Source organism: Pan troglodytes, chromosome 6 (assembly GCF_028858775.2).
Source record: "Pan troglodytes isolate AG18354 chromosome 6, NHGRI_mPanTro3-v2.0_pri, whole genome shotgun sequence".
Lineage (NCBI taxonomy): Eukaryota > Metazoa > Chordata > Mammalia > Primates > Hominidae > Pan > Pan troglodytes.
The window spans coordinates 71,827,521-71,850,631 of NC_072404.2; the positions used below are offsets into that span (position 1 = coordinate 71,827,521).

Sequence of the window (23,111 nt, forward strand, 5' to 3'; positions counted from 1 at the left end):
GCGCGTAACGATCAGTGAGGATAATCAGAGGTCACTTTCACTCCCATCTTGGATTTGGTGGATTTTTTGGCTTCTTTACTGCAAACTGTTTTATCAGCAAGGTCTTTGTGAACTGCATCTTGTGCCAATCTCCTATTTACCCTGTGATTTAGAATGCCTGACCTCATGGAAAAGCAGTCCTGTAGGTCTCAGCCCCATTTTACCCAGAACCTATTCCAGATGCAGTTGCTCTGGTTCAAACGCCTTTGATATGGCCACAGAGTGCTGGAATATGGCTGGTCTGAACTGCAATGTGCTGGAAAGGTAAAATACAAGAGTACATTCAAAGATTTAGCTTCAAAAATGTATATGCTTTATTAACCATTACATACTAATCACATAGTAGTATAATAATATTTTGGATATATTGGGCTGATTAAATTGTTACAGTCAATTCCACCTGTTTCTTTCTTTTTTATTTTGAGACAGAGTCGCTCCGTCTCTAGGCTGGAGTGCTGTGGCATGATCTCAGCTCCCTGCATTCTCTGCCTCCCGGGATCAAACAATTCTCCTGTCTCAGCCTCCCTAGTAGCTGGGATTGCAAGTGCCTGTCACCACACCCAGCTAATTTTTCTATTTTTGGTGGAGCTGGGGTTTTGCCTTGTCAGCCAGGCTGGTCTCGAACTACTGACCTCAGGTCGCTCACCACCTAGGCCTCTCAAAGTGCTGGGATTACAGGTGTGAGCCACTGTACCCGGCCCCACCTTTTTCTTTTTACTTTTTAACATTTGGCTACTAGAAAATCCAAAATTTACATGTGGCTCATATTTTACTGCAGAGGATTGTCTCCTTTTTGAAATCTCAGGCTGCCTGCATGTATTAGTCCGTTTTCACACTGCTATAAACAAATACCTCACACTGCGTAATTTTTTAAAGTGGTTTAATTGAATCATAGTCCTTCAGGGCTGAAAAATCCTCAAGAAAATTACAATCATGACCATGACAGAAGGTGAAGGGAAAGCAAGGCACATCTCACATGGTGGAAAACGAGAGAGAACCGGGAAGGTGGGGACCGGGGGGATGTGCCACATTTTTAAACCATCAGGTATCTTGAGAGCTCCCTTATTATCCCAAGAACAGGATGAGGATAATCCACCCCAATGATCCAATCACCTTCTACCCGGTCCCTACCGTGACACATGGGAATTACAATTTTTTTTTTTCTTTGAGACGGAGTCTCCCTCTGTCGCCCAGGCTGGAGTGCGATGGTGCCATGTCGGCTCACTGCAACCACCACCTCCTGGGTTCAAGCGATTCTCCTGCCTCGGGCTACTGAGTAGCTGGGACTACAGGCACGCGCTGCCACGCCCGGCTAATTTTTGTATTTTTAGTAGAGACGGGGTTTCACCATATTGGCCAGGCTGGTCTGGAACTCCGGAACTCGTGCTCCGCCTGTCCCGGCCTCCCAAAGTGCTGGGATTACAGGTGTGAGCCACCGCGCAGGGACGGGAATTACAATTTGAGATTAGATTTGGGTGGAGCCACAGAGTCAAACCATATCACTGCAAAGGATCTGCAGCAAGGAAGGTCATAAAATCCGAAATTTTAAAATAATTGTCATTATATTATTTCAATTTGTGAATAACTATATTATATATCATTTATAAATGCATATGACGTTATACACAAGGTTAAATGCAAATATCCTCTGGTGTTGGCCTGGCTCAGATCAGGGAAGAAGCCCTGCCTGTAAAGGGTGCAGCTTAGGCTGTTATTTTTGCTTCATTCAGCCGAGCATCTGATCAAATATTCCGTCGCTCAAGGCGTGAAGGGTGGGGCCTGAAACCTTATCCCATCAGGGGCCATATATTAGAAACTGTATAATCAGGCATGCAGCTGGAGAGAACAGGACGCCTCCGTAATTTTACCGTTCCTTTTGTGTTTCTCTGCGTCCAGAGCTCCAGTTCTTCTCTTCACTGCTCTGCGTCCTCTGCTCTTAGAGGTCAAGCCTCTGTGGCCTTGTGTCCTGCAGGTATCCGCAGATTTATGGCTAAAAGACCAGGACCCCCTAGAAGCCGAGAAATGGTGAGTGCTGGGTCTGTCATCGTGAGAGAGGGGTGGGAGCTGGTTGGAACCGGCTGAAAGTGGCTGCAGCAGGACCCATACTTCCTCACAGTCAGCTCCGGAGTCTGAGGACCCAAATCCTCCTTGGCCCAGTTCGGCTGTTAGCCCCCTCCAGCCCTAAGATGGTGCCTGGGCCAGCGGCTGGGACACTGGGAATTCTGTCTTTTTCCTCTGCAGTGGCTTTGCCCTGGGCTGGAGGCCTCTCTGGGCAGCTCTGCACTCCCAGCGCCTCATCTCACCCAGATTGTACAGGGATTGGGAAAGTTATCAGGGGAGAATCCTGACAAGGTGCAGGATTCATAAGTGGTAAGAGCTGTGGTCCCTGGGGTCCCTAGTTCCTCATTTTTCCTTTTAGAGATGTGTGGGAGTCACTGTAAAAATATTAGAGAATTTAATCAAAACGTGATTCAAGAATCATAGAGCGGGGCCGGGCGCGGTGGCTCACGCCTGTAATCCCAGCACTTTGGGAGGCCGAGGCGGGCGGATCACGAGGTCAGGAGTTCGAGACCAGCATGACCAACATGGTAAAACCCCATCTCTACTAAAAATACAAAAATTAGCTGGGTGTGGTGGCACGTGCCTGTAGTCCTAGCTACTCAGTAGTCTGAGACAGGAGAATCACTTGAACCCGGGAGGCGGAGGTTGCAGTGAGCAGAGATCGCGCCATTGCACTCCAGCCTGGGCGACAAAGCAAGACTCCATCTCAAAAAAAAAAAAAAAAAAAAAAAAAGAATCGTAGAGCGCCCAGCTATGGCTTGTGGGTTGTGATCCATGGGAGAGACTTGAAGAAAAGTCTGTTATAAGTTGCATGATGAAGCAAACCAAATGCAATAATTGGTTTGGTACAGTTATTTAGTGTTTTTATTTGTAAGATCCAGGTGAAAATTTCTTGGTTATGTCATCAGAGATTCATTGGCAGATTGTGGTTGCCTAGGCCTGAATATTTTCTTCAAGATAGTAATTTCCAATAAATTTTTTTTTTTTTTTTTTTTTGTAGAGGGAGTCTCACTCTGTCCTCCAGGCTGGAGTGCAGTGGTGCAATCTCACCTCTTTACAACCTCTGCCTCCTGGTTCAAATGATTGTCCTGCCTCAGCCTCCCGAGTAGCTGGAATTACAGGTGTAGGCCACCACGCCCAACTAATTTTTGTATTTTTAGTAGAGACAGGATTTCACCACGTTGGCCAGGTTGGTCTCAAACTTTTGACCTCAGGTGATCTGCCTGCCTCAGCCTCCCAACAGGCTTGGGTTATAGGCATAAGCCACCACACTCAGTCAAGTTTTTTTTCTTTTACCTTTTATTTTAGGTTCAGGAGTACATGTGAAAGTTTGTTATATAGGTAAAATCATATCATGAAGTTTTTGTGTACAGATTATATTATCACTCACGTACTAAGCATAGTACTCAACAGATTTGTTTTCTGATTTTCTTCATCTTCTGACCCTCCACCCTGAACTGAGCCTCAGTGTCTGTTGTTCTCTTATTTGCGACCATGTATTCTCATTATTTCGCTCCCACTTACAAGTGACAACATACAGTTTTTGATTTTCTGCTCCTGCACTAGTTTTCTAAAAATAAATCTCCAGCTCCATTGACGTTGCTGCAAAGGACATGATGTTGTTCTTTCTTATAGCTGCATCATATTTCATGGTGTTTACGTAACACATTTTCTTTATCCAGTCTACCACTGGAGACATACAGGTTTATTTCTGGTTTTTGCTATTGTGAATCATTTTCTGTAATAAACATATGTGTGCATGTGTCTTCATGGTAGAATAACTTACATTTATTGGGTATATTCCCAATTGTGGGACTGGGAATGGTAATTCTGTTTTCAGGTTTTTGAAAAAATGCCAAACTGTTTTTCTCAATGGTTAAACAAATTTATACTCTCACCAGCAGCGTGTAAGCATTCAATTTCTCCACAACCTCACAAGCATCTGTTCCGTTTTTTTTTTTTTTGCCTTTTTAGTCTAATTGTTTTTATTTGAATTATTTCTTTTTTCTTCATTACTCTAGTGTTTTATCTATCTTATTATTTTTACACAGAATCAACTTCTGGTTTCGTTCAACTTTTTTTTTTTTTTGAGACGGAGCTTCGCTTTCTCCCAGGCTGGAGTGCAGTGGCGTGATCTCAGCTCACTGCAACCTTCGCCTTCCATTTTCAAGCGATTCTCCTGGGATTACAGGCATGTACCACCATGCCTAGCTAATTTTTGTATTTTTAGTAGAGACGGGGTTTCACCATCTTGGCCAGGCTGGTCTCAAACTCCTGACCTCGTGATTTGCCCGTCTTGGCCTCTGAAAGTGCTGGGATTCCAGGAGTGAGCCGCAGTGCATGGCCTGTTGAACTTTTTATAGTTATTTAGGTCTCAACTTTCTTCATTTCAGTTCTGATTTTGGTTATTTCTTGACTTTTGCGAGCGTTGAAGTTGGTTTGCTCTTTTGAAATTCTTTTAATTGTAACATTAGATTTTTAAATTGAGATCTTTCTAACTTTTTGATGTGATGTTTAGTGATATGCATTTTATTCTTAACACTGCCTTAGCTCTAACCCTGAGATTCTGGTATGTTGTATTTAATCTCTAATTGGTTTCAAAAATTTTATTTCTGCCTTAATTTCATTATTTACAAAATAGCCATTTGGAAGCTGATTATTCAATTTTTATGTAATTTCATCATTTTGTATGTTTTTTGTATTGAATTATTATTCTATATATTTTCTTTTTAAAATTAATGATAGAGAAACATAAGAATAAATAAAAATGCTGTGCTCTTAATCTAAATGATGAAAATTATTCAACACTTAGTACCAGCTCCCAGGGTGCTATGAAAATTAAATCACAAAATGTGTTATTCCCAGCACAGTGTTCTGTGATATGCTCCTGAGCACATAGTACCTGCTTAATAAACATTTCATTAGTACATGTGTGCAGGTTTTCCAGGTGCAGATTTACTCAGATATTGCTGCCTTCTGTTTTCTCTGTAAACTTAAAAAAGCCAACAAAAAATATAGTATTTCAGCATGGTGATTGGTTGTCTTTATTTGTACCAGATGTATTTGTTTTGTGACAAATTTGGTGGGTGTAAGGGACTCTTTGCTGTGCCTGCTTTCTCTCGCTAATGCTAATAATGTGTCTGGGAAAGCACAATCAGCATTTACAGGGGACTTGTTGAAAAAGCCCATTCCTGGACCCTTTTGGATCCTGCAGAATCACTTTGCATAAAGCAGGGCCAAGATTACCAAGTGATTTATAAACTTGAGGGGTTCAAGATACATTCAGGAGAGTTTAGTTCAACCTTTGCATCAAAGGAAGGCTGCACTGCCTGCCCTGTTTCAGTTTGGTAGGAAGAGGTCAGTGCGGTTCGTGCTCCCATTACTGTAAAGAACGTTGCTGGAGTCTGATAGGGGAGGGCAGGGAAAAAGAAACTTATATTTTATTAGTTATGGAGAAGCTCATTGTTCTCTCATTGCTCTTAAATCTTTTCAATTATACACAACAAAAATGGGTGAATGTTTTCTGCAAGTCTCGGTCTTTCTGCCCATGGGTGTGTGCGGTGGTAGCAGGTGAATAGGTTGTGCTTTAAAGGCATATTCTCAAGATGCAGGTTTGATATGTCCAGAGCATCTTACCTGAAAATACATTTCAGAGAAAGAGGAGGAAAAGAAAAAAATCACTTTTTCTCAGGTGAGCATGTTTCAGATCAAGAGCAGTGTCCACTCTGCCTTTTGGAATGCCATCTGTTTGGAAATTGCAAATTTTTACTTCTGTACTTGTACTGTTAATCCCTAATGAGTTTGTTTCAACTACTTTTTGTGATTTGTATGATAGTCAAGGGGTTCTGAAAAAAATATTTTTTTTCTATATGCTGTAGCGTTCTATACATTCTCTTCATCTTGGATTCTTGTATGCAATGCAGAATTCTCACTACAAATTTATAACCTGCAATATTTAAAATGTTCCCATTGTAGCTGTTGAACATGAGAAGGTGTAAATACTCAAGATTTCTATTGAGGAAACACAGTTGTCTTTGGATATTAGTGAAAAGTGAAACATACCTTGTTGAGGTTTCATCTGTGTGCTCTATTAGTTCCATGCAGAACAGGGTTTAGAAAATGTTCATTTAAACAGAATGGCGTGTATTACCCAGAAAGTTCTGAAAAAACTATTAGGAGATACTTGCTCTCCAGGGTGCTAAACAAAGACTACTTAAAATTACTATTAAAAATTACACAACAGGGAAGTTATCTGTACCTTCAACTTTGCATAAAACTGATGTTTCTTTATAATTAAATTTAGGTCAGGCACGGTGGCTCAGGCTTGTAATCTCAGCACTTTGGGAGGCCGGGGCAGGCAGATCACATGAGGTCAGGAGTTCGAGGCCCGCCTGGCCAACCTGGTGAAACCTTGTCTCTACTAAAAAAATACAAAAAATAGCCAAGTGTAGTGCCATGCGCCTGTAATCCCAGCTACTTGGGAGGTTGAGGCAGGAGAATTGCTTGACCTCAGGAGGCGGAGGTTGCAGTGACCTGAGATTGCACCATTACACTCTAGCCTGGGCGACAGAGCAAGACTCCATCTCAAAATATATATATATATATATATTTATTTATTTAAATTTAGTTATAATTTACTTTTCTGAGAGGAGAGAAATACCACAGCAGTGATGTTGTGTTGTGTGTGCATCAGCACATAATAAAAATGTGTCCTAATAAAGGTGATAACAATTTTATTCACTTGGTTCAAGATCTCTATGACATTTTTTCCACGATAGAGTTAATTATTATTCTCTTAATTATTAAGTACACTTAGGAGATTTACTAGCCGAAGAGCATAAACGATCACATTTAATCTGGAAGCTGTCCTTTCTTTTTAGATGACTTTTGCATATATTTGTCTTTTAAAGTTGAAGGCTCTTATCTTTATTTACAGGTGAGAGAAACTGGGGAAAACCCAGACTGCCACTTACTGGATGTTTGACAAAATATTCTTACTAGGCTAGAAACATTGGTGAACTTGCTAAAAATTCAGAAATTCAGACTTTATCCCAAATCTCCTGAAACAAAATCTCACAACAAAATATTTAGTTTATTGCACATATTTAGACTTAAGAGGTACCTTCCAACTCATCATGACTGTTTTATCTGAGAAATATACACAGCTTATTCTGTATGATGTAAATATAGCACTCAAAAATAGACACGTCCGACCGGGTGAGGTGGCTCATGCCTGCAATCCCAGCACTTTGCGAGGCAAAGGTGAGTGGATCACGTGAGGTCAGGAGTTCAAGACCTGCCTGGCCAACATGGAGAAACCCCTTCTCTACTAAAAATACAAAAATTAGCCAGGCGTGGTGGCCCATGCCTGTATTCCCAGCTACTCGGGAGACTGAGGCAGGAGAATCGATTGAACCCGAGGCGGAGGTTGCACTGAGCCAAGATCACGCTACTGCACTCCAGTCTGGGCAACAGAGTGAGACTTGGTAAAAAAAAAAAAAAGAAAAGAAAAAAGAAGGACAAGTCCATGTTGATGCCCTTAATTTTATAATTTATCATCCAGAAAATTATCAAAGCTACTGTGGTATTGTGGATCTTATGCTCTCCTCTTTTCTCAGAATTAGAGAATACTTCCATGTTAAAAATTATCTTACTGAGTAATTTTAGTCACTCTTGTAAGTGAGAAACACTTCTTTTTACTCTCTTTTTTAACTTGAGTCAAATAAAAATCTCTGCTTACGGCCATATGGTAAGTGTGTGTTCATGAGGTTTTTCTTTTTTTTTTTTTACAGGGACTGTTGACATTCAGAGACATAGCTATAGAATTCTCTCTGGCGGAGTGGCAATGCCTGGATCGTGCTCAGCAGAATTTATATAGAGATGTGATGTTAGAGAACTACAGAAACCTGTTCTCCCTGGGTGAGGGTAACTTCAATACATAATTCCTAATATATTGCCGTTCTCTCTTTTCTAAGATGATTTTGGTAATTTCTGCTTTGCATGAATGAATTTTAGCTCTCCGATTTAAAGAAAATCTTGAGGATTCATTGGTGTAGATTAAATTCTTCAAGATGTTTTATCTTGACCTGAACTTTTCCCTTTCCTGAGCTTATGTATCTTTTGCTCTAGGTTAGTGGCAATTCCAAAAATGTCATGGCATAAAATAGCGTTGCCCACACCTTAGAATTCAGTTGTCACCAACAATGTTTGATTCAGTAGTACTGAGTAGTGAAAATAAGGACTTACAAATTTAAAATATTTTCTAAATATTGAGAAAGTTCTGTTACAAATAATATTAATTTTCTAGAATTTTCTATTATATCCTTTTTACTGAGCATAATACTTGTTTGGTAATTAAAGAATTCAGCAAGATATACATGACCGGGCACAGTGGCTCACACCTGTAATCCCAGCACGTTGGGAGGCCGAGGCAGGCAGATCACAAGGTCAGGAGTTCGAGACCAGCCTGGCTAATATGGTGAAACTCCGTCTCTACTAAAAATACAAAAATTAGCTGGGCGTGGTGGTATGTGCCTGTAGTCCCAGCTACTCGGGAGGCTGAGGCAGAAGAATTGCTTGCACCTGGGAAGTGGAGGTTGCAGTGAGCTGAGATCATGCCACTGCACTCCAGCCTGAGCGACAGAGTGAGACTCCATCTCAAAAAATAAATAAATAAATAAGATTTAAGTTACTTTTTTTTCTTAATAAAACAGGTATGACTGTCTCTAAGCCAGACTTGATTGCCTGTCTGGAGCAAAATAAAGAGCCCCAGAATATAAAGAGAAATGAGATGGCAGCCAAACACCCAGGTAGGTGAGAGCAAATGAAGCAGATGACACGGATGAGATGTCCACAAGTCAAGGAGGTAGCCAGCTTTAAAATGTGGTCTGCGGAGCTGTGCTTTGATGGAAAGAGTTTCTGAGAAGCTTGAGTATTTTTTATTTTTTATTTTTTTTATTTTTTTGCTCTCACATTGGGACACCTTCTGCTTTCATTTCAATAATCTTTCTTCAGGTTCACAGTGTGAGCCAAAGTTTTCTTTATGGCTTATCAGGGACTGCACAAACTGACTACTTTGCCATTGCTTTTGGGGACACACTAATATCTGCATATTTTTGAGAAACTCTATGTTAAACCATTTAAAAAACTTTTTGCATCATGTCTAAAATATGTGAGAACAGTAATTTCTGTTTCATTGGTGGTTGTCCATTTTTCTGTACATGCCATTCTGTTTTTATTACTGTAGCCTTGAAATATAGTTTAAAGTTTTTTACAATTTTTTTATTTTTTAATTTTATATATGTATTTATTTATTTAAAGAGTGGGTTATGATACTTGCTGTAGGGGGATATGCAAGCAGGGTACCTCATGTCTTCATTTTACTCTGTTGCATATTTTAGATATAGATTCATAAATGGTATTGCTGTATTATATAATAATTTCATTTTTAATTATTTGAAGAACATTCATGATATTTTTTATGATGGCTGCATCTTTTTTCTCATCAATAACTTTCATAGGTTTCAATTTCTTTACATCATCAACATAGTTGGTGTTTTAAAAAAAAATTATAGTGGTCATCCTAATTGATGTAAGGTAATTTTGTTTTGTATTGTGATTTTATTTTGCATTTTTCTATAAATTATTAATTTTGTGCAACCTTTCAAATACTTCTTCCCATTTGTATATCTTTTTATTAAAATTTAGTTTAATCATTTGTCCATTTCTGTTTTCTTTTTTTTTTTTTGAAACAGAGTTTTGCTCTTGTTGCCTAAGCTGGAGTGCAATGGGGCAATTTTGGCTCACAGCAACCTCTGCCTCCCAGATTCAAATGATTCTCCTGCCTCAGTCTCCTGAGTAGCTGGGATCAGGGATGTGCCACCATGCCCAGCTAATTTTGTATTTTTAGTAGAGATGGGTTTCGCCATGTTGGTCAGACTGGTCTCGAATTACTGACCTCAGGTGATCTGCCCACCTCAGCCTCCCAAAGTTCTGGGATTACATGAGTGAGCCACTGCACCCGGTTCATTTGTGCATTTCTAAATCAAGTAATTCAATTACTGTTGTCTACTTCTAGGAGTCGTTTATATATTTTCAGTATTAAGCCTTATCACATGTGATTTTCAAGTATTGTCACCCATTTCTTGGGTGACACTGTCACTCTATTAAATGTTTTATATTTGATTGCAGAAATTTTGAAGTTTAGCCCAGTTAAATTTTCCTGTTCTTCTCTTTGTTGCTCATGCATTTGATGGCATGTCTAAGAAAATGGTGCCAAGACCAATGTCATGTCTTTCCACTATATTTTTTTCTAAGAGTTTCATTATTTTTTTCAGTCCAAGTATTTTGTTTAAAATATTTTTTGTATATGGTGCAATTAAAGCATCCAACTTCATTTTTTCAATGTAGATATCCAGTTTTCAACATTATCTATTGAAGGGATTATATTTTCTCCATTGTCTGCTCCTGGCAACCTTGTGGCAGATTATTTGGTCATACACAGAAGAGTTCATTGCTGGGCTCCCTATTTTGTTCTATCATGTCTTTATTTGTCTTTGTGTGAATACCACATAGTTATTGTTATTGTTGCTTTTTATTATGTTTTGAAATCATGAAGTATAATGCCTCTGTTTTTCATGTGTGTTTCTCTAGATATAGTTCATAATAAAATTTAAAAATTTTAGGTCAAGCATGGTGGCTCACACCTGTAATCCCAGCACTTTGGGAGGCTGAGGCGGGTGGATCACGAGGTCAGGAGATCAAGACCATCCTGGCTAACACGGTGAAAACCCGTCTCTACTAAAAAATTAAAAAAATTAGCCAGGTGTAGTGGCGGGCACCTATAGTCCCAGCTACTTGGGAGGCTGAGGCAGGAGAATGGCATGAACCCAGGAGGTGGAGCTTGCAGTGAGCCAAGATCACACCACTGCACTCCAGCCTGAGCAACAGAGTGAGACTCCATCTCAAAAAAAAAAAAAAAATTTAAACAATATTTCAATAATAAATATACTTTTGGAATTTTGATATAGATTATATTAAATTTGTTCACCACTGTGGGATATATTGACATCTTAACAAATTAAGTTGTCACTTAAATATGTTGAGCCTTGAGCAAAAATATTAAATTAGGTTAAATTAAATTATTTGACCCTGTGCAAGAATACATTGAAGAGTGTGTTTATTTCCATATATTTTTGATTTGCCAGTTTTACTTTTTTTCTTTTTAGTTTTATTGAGCTTTGATTAGAAAACATACACTGTATGATTTTGCTCTTCTTAAAATTTTTTTTTTTTTTTGACACAGGGTTTCTCACTCTGTTGCCCAGACTGTAATGCAGTAGCACAATCTTGGCTCATCACAACCTCAACCTCCTGGACTCAAGTAATCCTTCCACCTTGGCCTCCTGAGTGGCTTGCATTACAGACCTACCCCGACCATGCCCAGCTAATTCTCAATTATTTGTAGAGACAGGGTCTCACTGTGTTCCCAAGGCTGGTATCAAAGTTCTTGCCCTGAATGATCCTACCACCTTCGCCTCCCAAAGTACTGGGGTTACACCTGTGAGCCACTGCACCTGGCTGATCTTTTTAAATTTACTAAGACTTATGTGTTCTAACAGGATGTACCAGATGCAAATAAGAATATTGTGTATCCACTTGCTTTTGACTGGAGAGTTCTGTATATGTCTGTTTAGCCTATTTGGTTTGTGATATGGTGTAGGTGCCCTCAAAATCTCATGTTGAAATGTAATCTCCACTGTTGGATGTGGGGCCTAATGAGAGCTGTTTGCATCATGGAGACAAATCCCTCATGAATGACTTGGCACAATCATAGAGTTCTCACGCTATTAATTCACATGAGAGCTGGTTGCTTAAAGGAACCTGGCTCCTCCAACTCACACTCACATCATCTTTCACCATGTGACATGTTTGGTTCTTTTTTGCTTTCCACTGTAATTGCAAGCTTCCTCATATCCTCACCAGAAGCAGATGCTGGCATATACTTCTTGTACAGTCTACTGAACTGTGAACCAAAGAAGTCTTTTTCATTATAAATTACCCAGTCTCAGGTTGTTTTCTATAGCATTGCAAAATGAATTCATATACAATATAATGTTCTTCAGGTTTTCTGTTTTTTTAATGGATTTTTTATTTAAATTTTTTATTTATTATTGAAAGTGAGGTCTTAATGTTTATAATTTTATGTTGCTATTTTATTTCTTGCTTCATTTTTGTCAATATTTGCTTTATATATTTTGAAGTCCTGATGTTATATATGCATATGCATATAGATAGACATAATAGTTACAGATTCCTAGTAAATGGACTCATTTTACTATTATATAATATCAGTCTTTGTCTCATGCTAGTAATGGACTCATTTTCTTTTGTGTGTCTATAAAGATTTTTTCTTTGTGCTACATTGGAGATTTTATAAAACCTCTTAATGTTACAATAGTATATTTTACACTGGTAAAAAAAAATGACTTCAGTTGCATAGAAAAATTTGTCCTCATTATATCTACCCTGTGCTTCTTACTGATCTTGCTAATTGTATCTTTTTATGTTTTATGATTATTTTTATGCTTATATCTTTCAAATTTTAAAGAATAACTAAAAATGTTTTCTGTACTATCACAATAATGCCACAGAATTTTATTTTTTTGTATATGCATATGTTTTTCAGAAAGTTATGTATTTTCATATGATCTTTTTTCATTATATTATTTGAAGTGGAAAGACCTCTTTTCAGCATTTTATTTAGGGCACATGCAGTGCTTATATGCTTTTCCAGCATTTGTTTATTCTGGAAGATCTTTATTTTTTCTTTATTTTGTAGTACATTTTTGCTGGTTATATTTTCACTGTGAAGATTTTTTTTCAGCACTTTGACCATTTTACACAGTTCTTTTCTGACCTGAAATGTTTCTGTTGACAAATTCACTGGTTGTCTCGGAGGACTAGGCTTATAAATAATACCTCAATTTTATCTTGCAGCTCCAAACATTATCTTCTGGTTTGTGATTTTTGAAACTTTGCTTAAATATGTGTTATGGATCTTTTTGTGTATATCCTAGTTTGTTTGTTTAACTTCTTCATTTGTTACATTACTTTTTTCTTACCTTTAAATTATTTCAGTTTTCTTTTCTATGTCCACAATTGTTTATTTTTATTATTCCAACCCTTTTGTTGACATTCTCATTTATCTGATGTCTGGTTTTCCATTTTTTTCTCATTGAGCAAAATATGGATTATCTTAAATTTTAAAAATTAGTATATACATCTTTATTTTTATAGTTGCTTTTCGAAAATTTTGATTTTTTTGATTGGACCATGTTGCCCAAATATTTTGTATACATTATAATCTTTGGTTGAGATTTAGACATTAACATAAAACTACCTTTCACAATCTTTGTAATGCAGCTCTTTCTTGGCATAGCCTGAAAGCAATTGTCTTGGGTAGAGATTCTGGGAGTCTTGCAAACATGTTCTCAGGATGTGTCTTGTCTGCAATTTTGTATTTATTTTTCAGTTAAGACTTCTTCATATTTCTCCTTACTGGTCAGTAACCACTTTCTACATCTATTTTCTGTCCACGATAGTGCAGTCTTTCTGCTGTTGTAACACTCACTTTTGATCTCAGAAGACTTAAAGCTGTCATTAAAGGCACCATGTTCTTCTACTGGGGATGAGGAAGGGCTGTGTTGGGTAAATGTAGCAGACTTTTCTCTATATATGGTTCTTGACATTGTGCTCACATGGTGCACACACTTACTTTATTTACAAACTTCCAACAAAGGTATTTTGATAACTATGATTTTGTCACATTTATATATCTATGAAGGAATTATGGCCTGTGGTATTTTGATATGCCATTTTGCTAATGTACCTTGAATAATTTTATATATTTGATTTGTACAGTATATTTATCTGAGTCTAGTAAGTGGAGTAACTTATGATTTTTATGTCTTTCAGTTACATGTTCTCATTTCAACCAAGACCTTCAGCCAGAGCAGGGCATAAAAGATTCACTCCAAAAAGTAATACCAAGAACATATGGAAAATGTGGACATGAGAATTTACAATTAAAAAAATGTTGTAAAAGAGTAGATGAGTGTGAGGTGCACAAAGGAGGTTATAATGACCTTAACCAATGTTTGTCAAATACCCAAAACAAAATATTTCAGACTCATAAATGTGTCAAAGTCTTCAGTAAATTTTCAAATTCCAATAGACACAATACAAGATATACTGGAAAGAAACATTTGAAATGTAAAAAATATGGCAAATCATTTTGCATGTTTTCACACCTAAATCAACATCAGATAATTCATACTAAGGAGAAGTCCTACAAATGTGAAGAATGTGGCAAATCCTTTAACCACTCCTCAAGCGGTACTACACATAAAAGAATTCTTACTGGAGAGAAACCCTACAGATGTGAGGAATGTGGCAAAGCCTTTAGGTGGCCCTCAAACCTTACTAGACATAAGAGAATTCACACTGGAGAGAAACCCTACGCATGTGAAGAATGTGGCCAAGCCTTTAGGCGCTCCTCAACACTTACTAACCACAAGAGAATTCATACTGGAGAGAGACCCTACAAATGTGAAGAATGTGGCAAAGCCTTTAGCGTATCCTCAGCCCTCATTTACCACAAGAGAATTCATACTGGAGAGAAACCCTACACATGTGAAGAATGTGGCAAAGCCTTTAACTGCTCCTCGACTCTTAAGACACATAAGATAATTCATACTGGAGAGAAACCCTACACATGTGAAGAATGTGGCAGAGCCTTTAACTGCTCCTCAACTGTAAAGGCACATAAGAGAATTCATACTGGAGAGAAACCATACAAATGTGAAGAATGTGACAAAGCTTTTAAGTGGCATTCAAGTCTTGCTAAACATAAGATAATTCACACTGGAGAGAAACCCTACAAATGTAAATAATGTGGCAAAGTCCAGCCCTCAGGCCTTATAATACATAAAATAATTTATACTGGAAAGAAAGCATGACAAGTGTAGAGAATGTGGCCAAGCCTTTATCTAGTTCCACACCTTAATTGTACATAAGAGAATTCATATTGGACAAAAATCTTATAAATGTAAAAAAATGTAACAAAGCCTTTAACCAACCCTCAAAGCATAATGAACCTAAGAGAATTTATTTAAAAACAGTTTTTTTTTTCTTCAGATGGAGTCTCACTTTTGTCATCCAGGCTGAAGTGCAGTGGCATGATCTCAGCTCACTGCAACTTCTACCTCCTGGGTCCAAGTGATTCTTCTGCCTCAGCCTGCCAAGTAGCAGGGACTACAGGCACATGCCACTACGCCTGGCTAATTTTTGTATTTTTAGTAGAGATGGGGTTTCACCATGTTGGCCAGGCTGGTCTTGAACTCCAGACCTCAGGTAATCCATCCACCTCAGCATCCCAAAGTGCTGGGGCTACAGGCGGAGGTCGCCACACCTGGCCTGCCAGTGGTCTAAACTGAAAATAAGTTGAAGAATTTTGTTCTCATAAATCAAATTTGTATTCTTTTTTACCCTATTTAGATTTTTAAAAAAATTTTGTGGGTAGTTAGCGTGCATACACATGCCGAGACCAGCTCGGTCAGGGAGACCCTAACCCAGTGGCACTAGAGGAATTAAAGACACATAGACAGAAATATAGAAGTGTGAAGTGGGAAATCAGGGGTCTCATAGCCTTCAGAGCTGAGAGCCTCGAACAGAGATTTACCCACATATTTATTAAGAACAAGCCAGTCATTAGCATTGTTTCTATAGATATTAAATTAACTAAAAGTATCCCTTATGGGAAATGAAGGGATGGGCCAAATTAAAGGAATAGGTTGGGCTAGTTATCTGCAGCAGGAGCATGTCCTTAAGGCACAGATTGCTCATGCTATTTTTGTGGTTTAAGAACGCCTTTAAGTGGTTTTCCGCCCTGGGCAGGCCAGGTGTTCCTTGCTCTCATTCTTGTAAACCCACAACCTTCCAGCGTGGGCTTTATGGCCATCATGAACATGTCACAGTGCTGCAGAGATTTTGTTTATGGCCAGTTTTGGGGTCAGTTTATGGCCAGATTTTGGGGAGCTTGTTCCCAACATACACACAGCATATATGAGACATTTTAACACAGGCATATATTATTTAATTATCACAGCAGAGTAAATGAGGTATTCCTCATCACGAGCGTGTATTTATCCTTTGTATTACAAACAATCCCATTATACAGTTTTAGTTATTTCAATATGTGCAATTGAATTATTAACCACAGGGTCATTTTATGATCATAAAAATTACATGATTATAATTAATATCCATACATTTCTGAGTCTTGATTAAATATTTTTAAAAACTTGTTGTATATGTATTTTTGTACATGTGCCTCTCTGCTGACAAACAAAAACAGACTTTTAGTTTTGATTTACATAGAGTTACATATACAAACATATTTCTCTAAAGATATATCAGCCAGACACAGTGGCTCATGCTTGTAATCTCAGCACTTTGGGAGGCCTAGTGGGGCAAATAATTTGAGGTCAGGAGTTCAAGACCAGCCTGATCAACATGGTGAAACCCCATCTTTACTAAAAATACAAAAAATTAGCTGGGCGTGGTGATGCGTGCCTGTATTTCCAGCTACTATGGAGGCTGAGGCAGGAGAATCACTTGATCCTGGGAGGCAGAGGTTGTGGTGAGCCAAGATGCCACCACTGCACTCCAGCCTGGATGACAGAGCAGGACACCGTTTAAAAAAAAAGATATACCGTATGCATAAGAAAGTTATGTAGCAAGTGAGTGTGTTTGTGTGTGAGTCTGTATGCATTTTCAGAACAGAAGAACAATATTGAAACAAAAAAGAATATTTTAATAAGGTGGATAATTAACAAAAAACCTGGAAACCTCAGAGAACCTCAAAAAAATAAACCCATATTCTGTGTCTTGTATTGAATTCATTACTGTAAAATCATATCCCACCCAAATCTTATCACAACTTGTAATCCCCACGTGTTAAGGGAGGGACTTGGTGGGAGTTGATTGGAACATGAGGGTAATTTTCCCCCATGCTGTTCTCATGATTGTAAGTGAGTTCTCAAAAGATCTAATGGTTGTATAACTGGTGGGTTTTTTCTGCTCTCTCTCCTGCTGCCTAGTGAAGAAGGTACTTGCTTCTCCTTTACCTTCCAGTGTAATTGCAGGTTTCCTGAGACCTCCCCAGCCATGCAGAATTGTGAGTAAATTAAACCTCCTTTCTGTATAAATTACCCATTCTCTGGTAGTATCTTTATAGTAGTGTTAAAACAGACTAATACAGAAAATTAATACTGGGAGTTTGGGGCACTATAAAGATAATTGAAAATGTGGAAGTGACTTTGGAAATGGGTAATAGGCAGAGGTTGAAACAGTTTAGAGAGATCAGAAAAAGATAGAAAAATGTGGGAAAGTTTGGAACTTCTTAGAGACTTGTTGAATGCTTTTGACTGAAATGCTAAGAGTGATATAGATGATAAAGTCCAGGCTGAGGTGGTCTCAGATGGAGATGAGAAACTTATGTTTAAAGTGGAAGCAGAACATAAAAGTTTGGAAAGTTGGCAGCCTGATCATGATTTAGAATATAAAACCCCACTTTTTGGAAAGAAATTCGAGGCACTGCATAAATTTGCAAAAGTAAAGAGAAGCTGAATATTGATAGCCAAGACAATGGGGAAAATGTCTTCAGGTCATGTTAAAGGTCTGAGGCAGGGCCTTCCATCATAGGCCAGGTGCCCTAGGAGGAAACACTGGTTTCATGTTCGAGGTCCAGGGCCCCATTACTCTATGAAGTCTTGGGACTTGGTGCCCTGCATCCCAGCTGCTCCAGATCCAGCTGTGGCTAAAAAGGGCCAAGGTACAGCTTGGGTTATTTCTTTAGAAAGTGCAATCCTCAAACCTTGGTGGCTTCCATGTGGTATTGGGCATGTCAGTGAACATAAGACAAGAGTTGAGCTCTGGGAACCTCTGCCTAGATTTCAGAGGATGGATAAAAATGCCTGGATGTTCAGGCAGAAGTCTTCTACAGGAGCAGAGCCCTCATGGAGAACCAGTAATAGGGCAATGCAGAAGGGAAATGTGGGGTTGGAGCCCTCATGCAGAGTCCCCCCTGAAGCTGTCTACTGGAGTTGTGAGAAGGCCTCTATACTCCAGACCCCAGAATGACAGATCCACCATGAACTTGCACTGTGCACCTGGAAAAGCCACAGGCATTCAATTCCAGTCCATGAAGGAGCTGCCCAAGGTCATGAGGCCCACCCCTTGCTTCAGGATGTCCCACATGTGAGACATGGAGTCAAACGAGATCATCTCAGAGCTTTAAGATTTAATGACTGCCCTGTTGGAATTCAAAATTGCATGAGGCCTGTAGCTCTTTGGTTTTGGCCATTTTCTCCCATTTGAAATGGGATAACTTATCTAAGGCCTGTACCCACACTGTATCTTAGAAGTTTCTACTTTGCTTTTGATTTACAGGCTCATAGGTAGCAGGGACTTGCCTTGTCTCAGATTGGACTTTGGAGTTAGACTTTTGGGTTGATGCTAAAATAAGTTAAGATTTTGGGGGACTCTTGGGAAAGCATGTTTGGTTTTGAAATATATAAAGGGTGTGAGATTTGGAAGGGGCCATGGGCAGAATGATACTCATGGTGTTCTCACGATAGTGAGTGAGTTCTCATGAGATTGGATGGTTTTATAAGTGGTAATTTTTCCTGTTCTTCACTTAGTGAAAAAGATACCTGCTTTTCCTTCACCTTCTGCCATTATTGTAAGGTTCCTGAGGCCTCCCCAGCCATGCTGAACTGTGAGTCAAATTAGCCTCTTTTCTTTATAATTTATCTAGTCTTGGGTGTGTCCTTATAGCAATGTGAGAATGGACTATTAGACACAGTAACTTAATAGCAAAGGTATCATTATTATCTTTAATTTACAAAGAAAGAAACAGAGCCAGGGAGAGAAATAACTTGCCAGGGAGAGAAATAATAGCAGAGCCAGTATTAAAAAACAAGCAACTTTGACTCCAGAGATAATACTCTTGAATACAACAATAAAAACCCTGTCAAACAGAAAAGAAGTTACCTTTAACATCCATTCTTAAAAATTTAACAAAAATGAAAATGGATACATTTGTATTGTTATATATGTATATATGTGAATGTATACTATAAATAAGAAATACTTCATACGAGCCAGAAAAAGATAAGTAATTCATGAATAAAATTGAAAAGTAGTTCAACTAATTATTATTTGCAGATGATATCTTTGTTTACTTAGAAAGACAACAAAAGCAACTGAAAGGCAATTTTAGAAATCTATTCAAGTGGGTAGGCAAAATTCTCAAGTGACCCTCAGATTCCCACTTCAGTGCACATCTGCTATGTAATCCTTTTGAGTGTGACAAAATGTGTGACTGTGGTGGGACATTATTCATGTAATTATGTTACTAATGTATTGGCTTCCTGTTTATCATAAAAGAGATTATCTTGATTAGACTAAACTTAATCAGAGGTCTTTTTAAGAGAAAGAGCACATCATGGAAAAACACCATGATGTGCAGAAAACAGAGTTTGAGAGCAGAGAACTGGTTTGACCACAAATTTACCAGGGTGGAGTTTTTCCCCACCCTAGTAAGCCTGAGGGTATACAGGAGACCAGGGCATATCTCAGCTCTTATCTCAACCACAGAAGACAGACATTCCCAGAGTGGATGTTTATAGACCGCCCCCCAGGAATGCATTCCTTTCCCAGGGTTTTAATATATTAATATTAAAACCTTGCTAGGAAAAGAATTTAGTGATATCTCTCCTACTTGCATGTCCATTTATAGGCTGTCTGCAAGAAGAAAAATATGGCTCTTTTTGCCCGACCCTGCAGGCAGTCAGACCTTATGGTTGTCTTCCCTTGTTCCCTAAAAATCACTGTTATTCTGTTCTTTTTCAAGGTGCACTGATTTCATATTGTTCAAACACACATGTTTTACAATCAATTTGTACAGTTAACACAACTATCACAGTAGTCCTGAGGTGACATACATCCTCATCTTACAAAGATAACAGGATTAAGAGATTAAAGACAGGCATAAGAAATTATAAAAGTATTATTTAGGAACTGATAAATGTCCATATTAAAATGAAATCTTCAAAATTTTTGTTCCTCTACTGCGGCTCCAGCTGGTCCCTCCGTTCAGGGTCCCTGACTTCCCGCAACAGGTCAGGAGTTCAATACTAGCCTGGCCAACATGGTGAAACCCTGTCTCTACTAAAAATACAAAAAAATTAGCTGGGCATGGTGGTGCATGCCTGTAGTCCCAGCTACTCAGGAGGCTGAGGCAAGAGAATGACTTTGACCTTCCAGGTGAAGGTTGCAGTGAGCCAAGATCACACCATTACACTCTAGCCTGGGCGACAGAGTAAGACTCCATCTGGGGAAAAAAAGAAAAAGAAAAGAAATATGTCAGAATGCCCTTTGTTGACAGATCCCAGACAAGACAGTCACATCACCTAATTGTTGGGGCCAATGATGTGTCACAATTATCCATGTGGGCAGGGCCCAGAAAAAAAGGATAGTCAAATCACCTAAGTGCTGAGCTCATTGATATGTCACAAGTGTCGCTGTAGGCAGGCCCCATGTAGAAGAGGAGAATCACATCACTTAGGTGCTGGGTGCAGTGTAATATCACTATCTTTCTGAGAGCAGGGCCCAGGCACATGAGTCACACCTCTTTGGTTCTTGGCCCAGGTATCTGTCACAATTTTATTTGTGAACTGGGCCATCTGGAGAGTCAAATTACTCACATGTTGGACAAAGTTATATGTCATAATAACACTGTGGAAAGGTCCAGTGATAAGTTCCATCATCCTGCACATGTCTTGACTCCAGGTAAAAAATTCATCATTGTGCTTGTAATTTGGTCCCAGGTATATGGCACAATACAACCTGTGGGGAGGAAGAGGCCAGAAAAGACACATCACTTGGGTGCTGGTCCAGAAATATGTCACAATCCCCCTTGTAGGCAGGACCCTGGCAGAAGAGTCACATCACTTGGCTGCTGGGCCCAGTGATATATCAAAATCCCCCTTGTAGGCAGAGCTTAGGCAGGAAAGGGGAATCACTTCACCTAAGTAATTAGCCTAGACAGGTGTCACAGTGGCCCCCATGGGCACAGCCAAGGCAGGAGAGTGACATCACCTTGCTGCCAGGCTCAGCAATGGGTCACAATCTCTCCAGTGGGCAGGAACTAGGCAAGGGGAGAATCACATCACCTAGGTGCTGGGCTAAGTGATATGTTCCAATGCTTCCTGTAGGAAGAACTCAGTCAGGAGAGTCACATTACGTGGGTGCAGTACCCAGCTAAATGTCACAGTGCACTCTAAGTGCAGAGCCAAGGCAGTAGAATGAAGTCACATCACCTATGTAATGAACCCAGAAATAAGTCACAATGCTTTTTGTAGGCAGGGAGCAGGCAGGGGAGTCACAGGACCTGGGTTGATGCTGGTTGCTATGAAATGTAAAAATGCCCTTGGCAGGCAGGGCCCAGGAAGGAGTTTCACATTACTTAGGTGGGTGGTCCAGGTATATGTCACAATTTTATCTGTGGGCTGGGCCTAGGAAACAGTCAGATCACTCAGGTTCTGGGCAAAGGTATATTTCCCAATCACACACTTGGGAATGTACAGAAATGAGTTTCACAGTTTCACACGAGTCCTGGCTTCATGTATGAGAGGCAACCCCTCCTGTGAGTGGGGTTCAAGTAAAGGAGATACAGTCTCAACAATGCACAAAATCCATGCACAACAGCCCCAATCTCACCTGCAGATTGTGTTCCAATAGAGAACTCACAGCCTCACAGGTCTGCCGAATCATGGTTCGAGAGTCACCAAACCACCTGGAAACCAGATCCACATATGAGAGTAATAAATCCAACTTGCAACTGTTTTTATGTGTGAGATTAAGTGCCTCATTCGTAGGCTCTGTTTATCTGTAAGAATGAAGAAGAGCCTGTCGGCTGGGTCTGCATACAAGAGTCACAATCTCAGCTGTTAGCTAGGCCTTGTTATCAACTCTATCACTCTAGGGCTTCCTATGATAGTCCTGAGTGTTGTAATGTTCTGTGAACTTTATACAAGTAGGAGACCCAGGACATTACCTATGGCCTAAGCCTGGCTACAAAAGTCAAAATATCTCCCACTGGCTGTGTCCAGGTAAGAGAGTCATCATTGTGGTTGTGAGCTGGGCCCAGGTATATGCCACAATTTCACCTGCCGGCAAGAACAAAACAGGAGAATCACATCACCTGGGTGCTAGATCCAGTGATATGTCACAATGCCCACTGTAGGCAGGGCACAGGCAGGAGAGTCACATCATCTGAGTTCTTGGCTCAGCAGTATGTCACAATCCCTTCTGTAAGTAGGGCCCAGAGAGCAAGAAAAATCACATTACCTAGCTGCTGAGCCTGGCAATGTCACAATGCTCCCTGTTAACAGGGCCCAGGAAAGAGCACAGAGTCATATCACACAGCTGATTGGCCCAGAAATTTGTCAAAATCTTCACTGGTGGCAGGGCACAGGAAGAAAAGGAGAGTCACATTACCTAGGTGATGGACCCAGCCAAATGTCATGAACTTGCCTGTAAGCAGGGTCCAGGCAGGACAGGAGAGTCACATTACCTAGGTTATGGGCCCAGAGAGATTTCACAATTTCTACTGAGACCAGGGTCCTGGAATGAGAGAAAAGTTATACCACTTCTGTGAGGTGTCCAGAGGTATGTCACAGTGACCCCTTTGGCCTTGCCCACACAGGAAATGGGAGTCATATCACCTAGGTAATAAACCCAGAGTCATGTCACAATTTTTCCTGAAGGCAGGGCCAAGGCAGGAGAGTCACATCACCTAGGTTCTTGGCCCAGCAATATGTCGAAATCCCTTCTAAATGCACAAGCAGCAAAGAAGAATCACATGACTTAGGTACTGGGCACAG

The 23,111-nt window shown here is 39.6% G+C and overlaps 1 protein-coding gene and 1 long non-coding RNA gene across 2 annotated transcripts; one reads left to right on the forward strand and one right to left on the reverse strand.

Moving 5' to 3' along the window:
- Positions 1 to 1,841: 1,841 nt before the first annotated feature.
- ZNF735 (zinc finger protein 735) lies at positions 1,842 to 15,141 on the forward strand. Its single transcript, XM_054655593.2, has 4 exons — positions 1,842 to 2,064; positions 7,893 to 8,019; positions 8,814 to 8,909; positions 14,077 to 15,141. Exons 1-4 carry the CDS (start codon positions 1,870 to 1,872, stop codon positions 15,051 to 15,053), a joined length of 1,395 nt encoding a protein of 464 aa, XP_054511568.2. The 5' UTR covers positions 1,842 to 1,869; the 3' UTR covers positions 15,054 to 15,141.
- A 5,663-nt stretch (positions 15,142 to 20,804) lies between these two features.
- On the reverse strand, positions 20,805 to 22,418 carry LOC107971925 (uncharacterized). Its single transcript, XR_001714747.3, has 3 exons — positions 22,283 to 22,418; positions 21,946 to 22,021; positions 20,805 to 21,072 (listed from the first exon to the last, which is right to left on the reverse strand). It is a non-coding gene; the product is annotated as an uncharacterized LOC107971925 (long non-coding RNA).
- Positions 22,419 to 23,111: the final 693 nt, after the last annotated feature.

Excerpts from the sequence above, each read along its gene's own strand:
- ZNF735 (XM_054655593.2), top strand. The coding sequence starts at position 1,870 with ATGCAGCTGGAGAGAACAGGACGCCTCCGTAATTTTACCGTTCCTTTT. Across the intron at positions 8,020-8,813 it reads CAGAAACCTGTTCTCCCTGG|GTATGACTGTCTCTAAGCCA; the intron begins GTGAGGGTAACT and ends TTAATAAAACAG. Across the intron at positions 8,910-14,076 it reads GATGGCAGCCAAACACCCAG|TTACATGTTCTCATTTCAAC; the intron begins GTAGGTGAGAGC and ends TATGTCTTTCAG.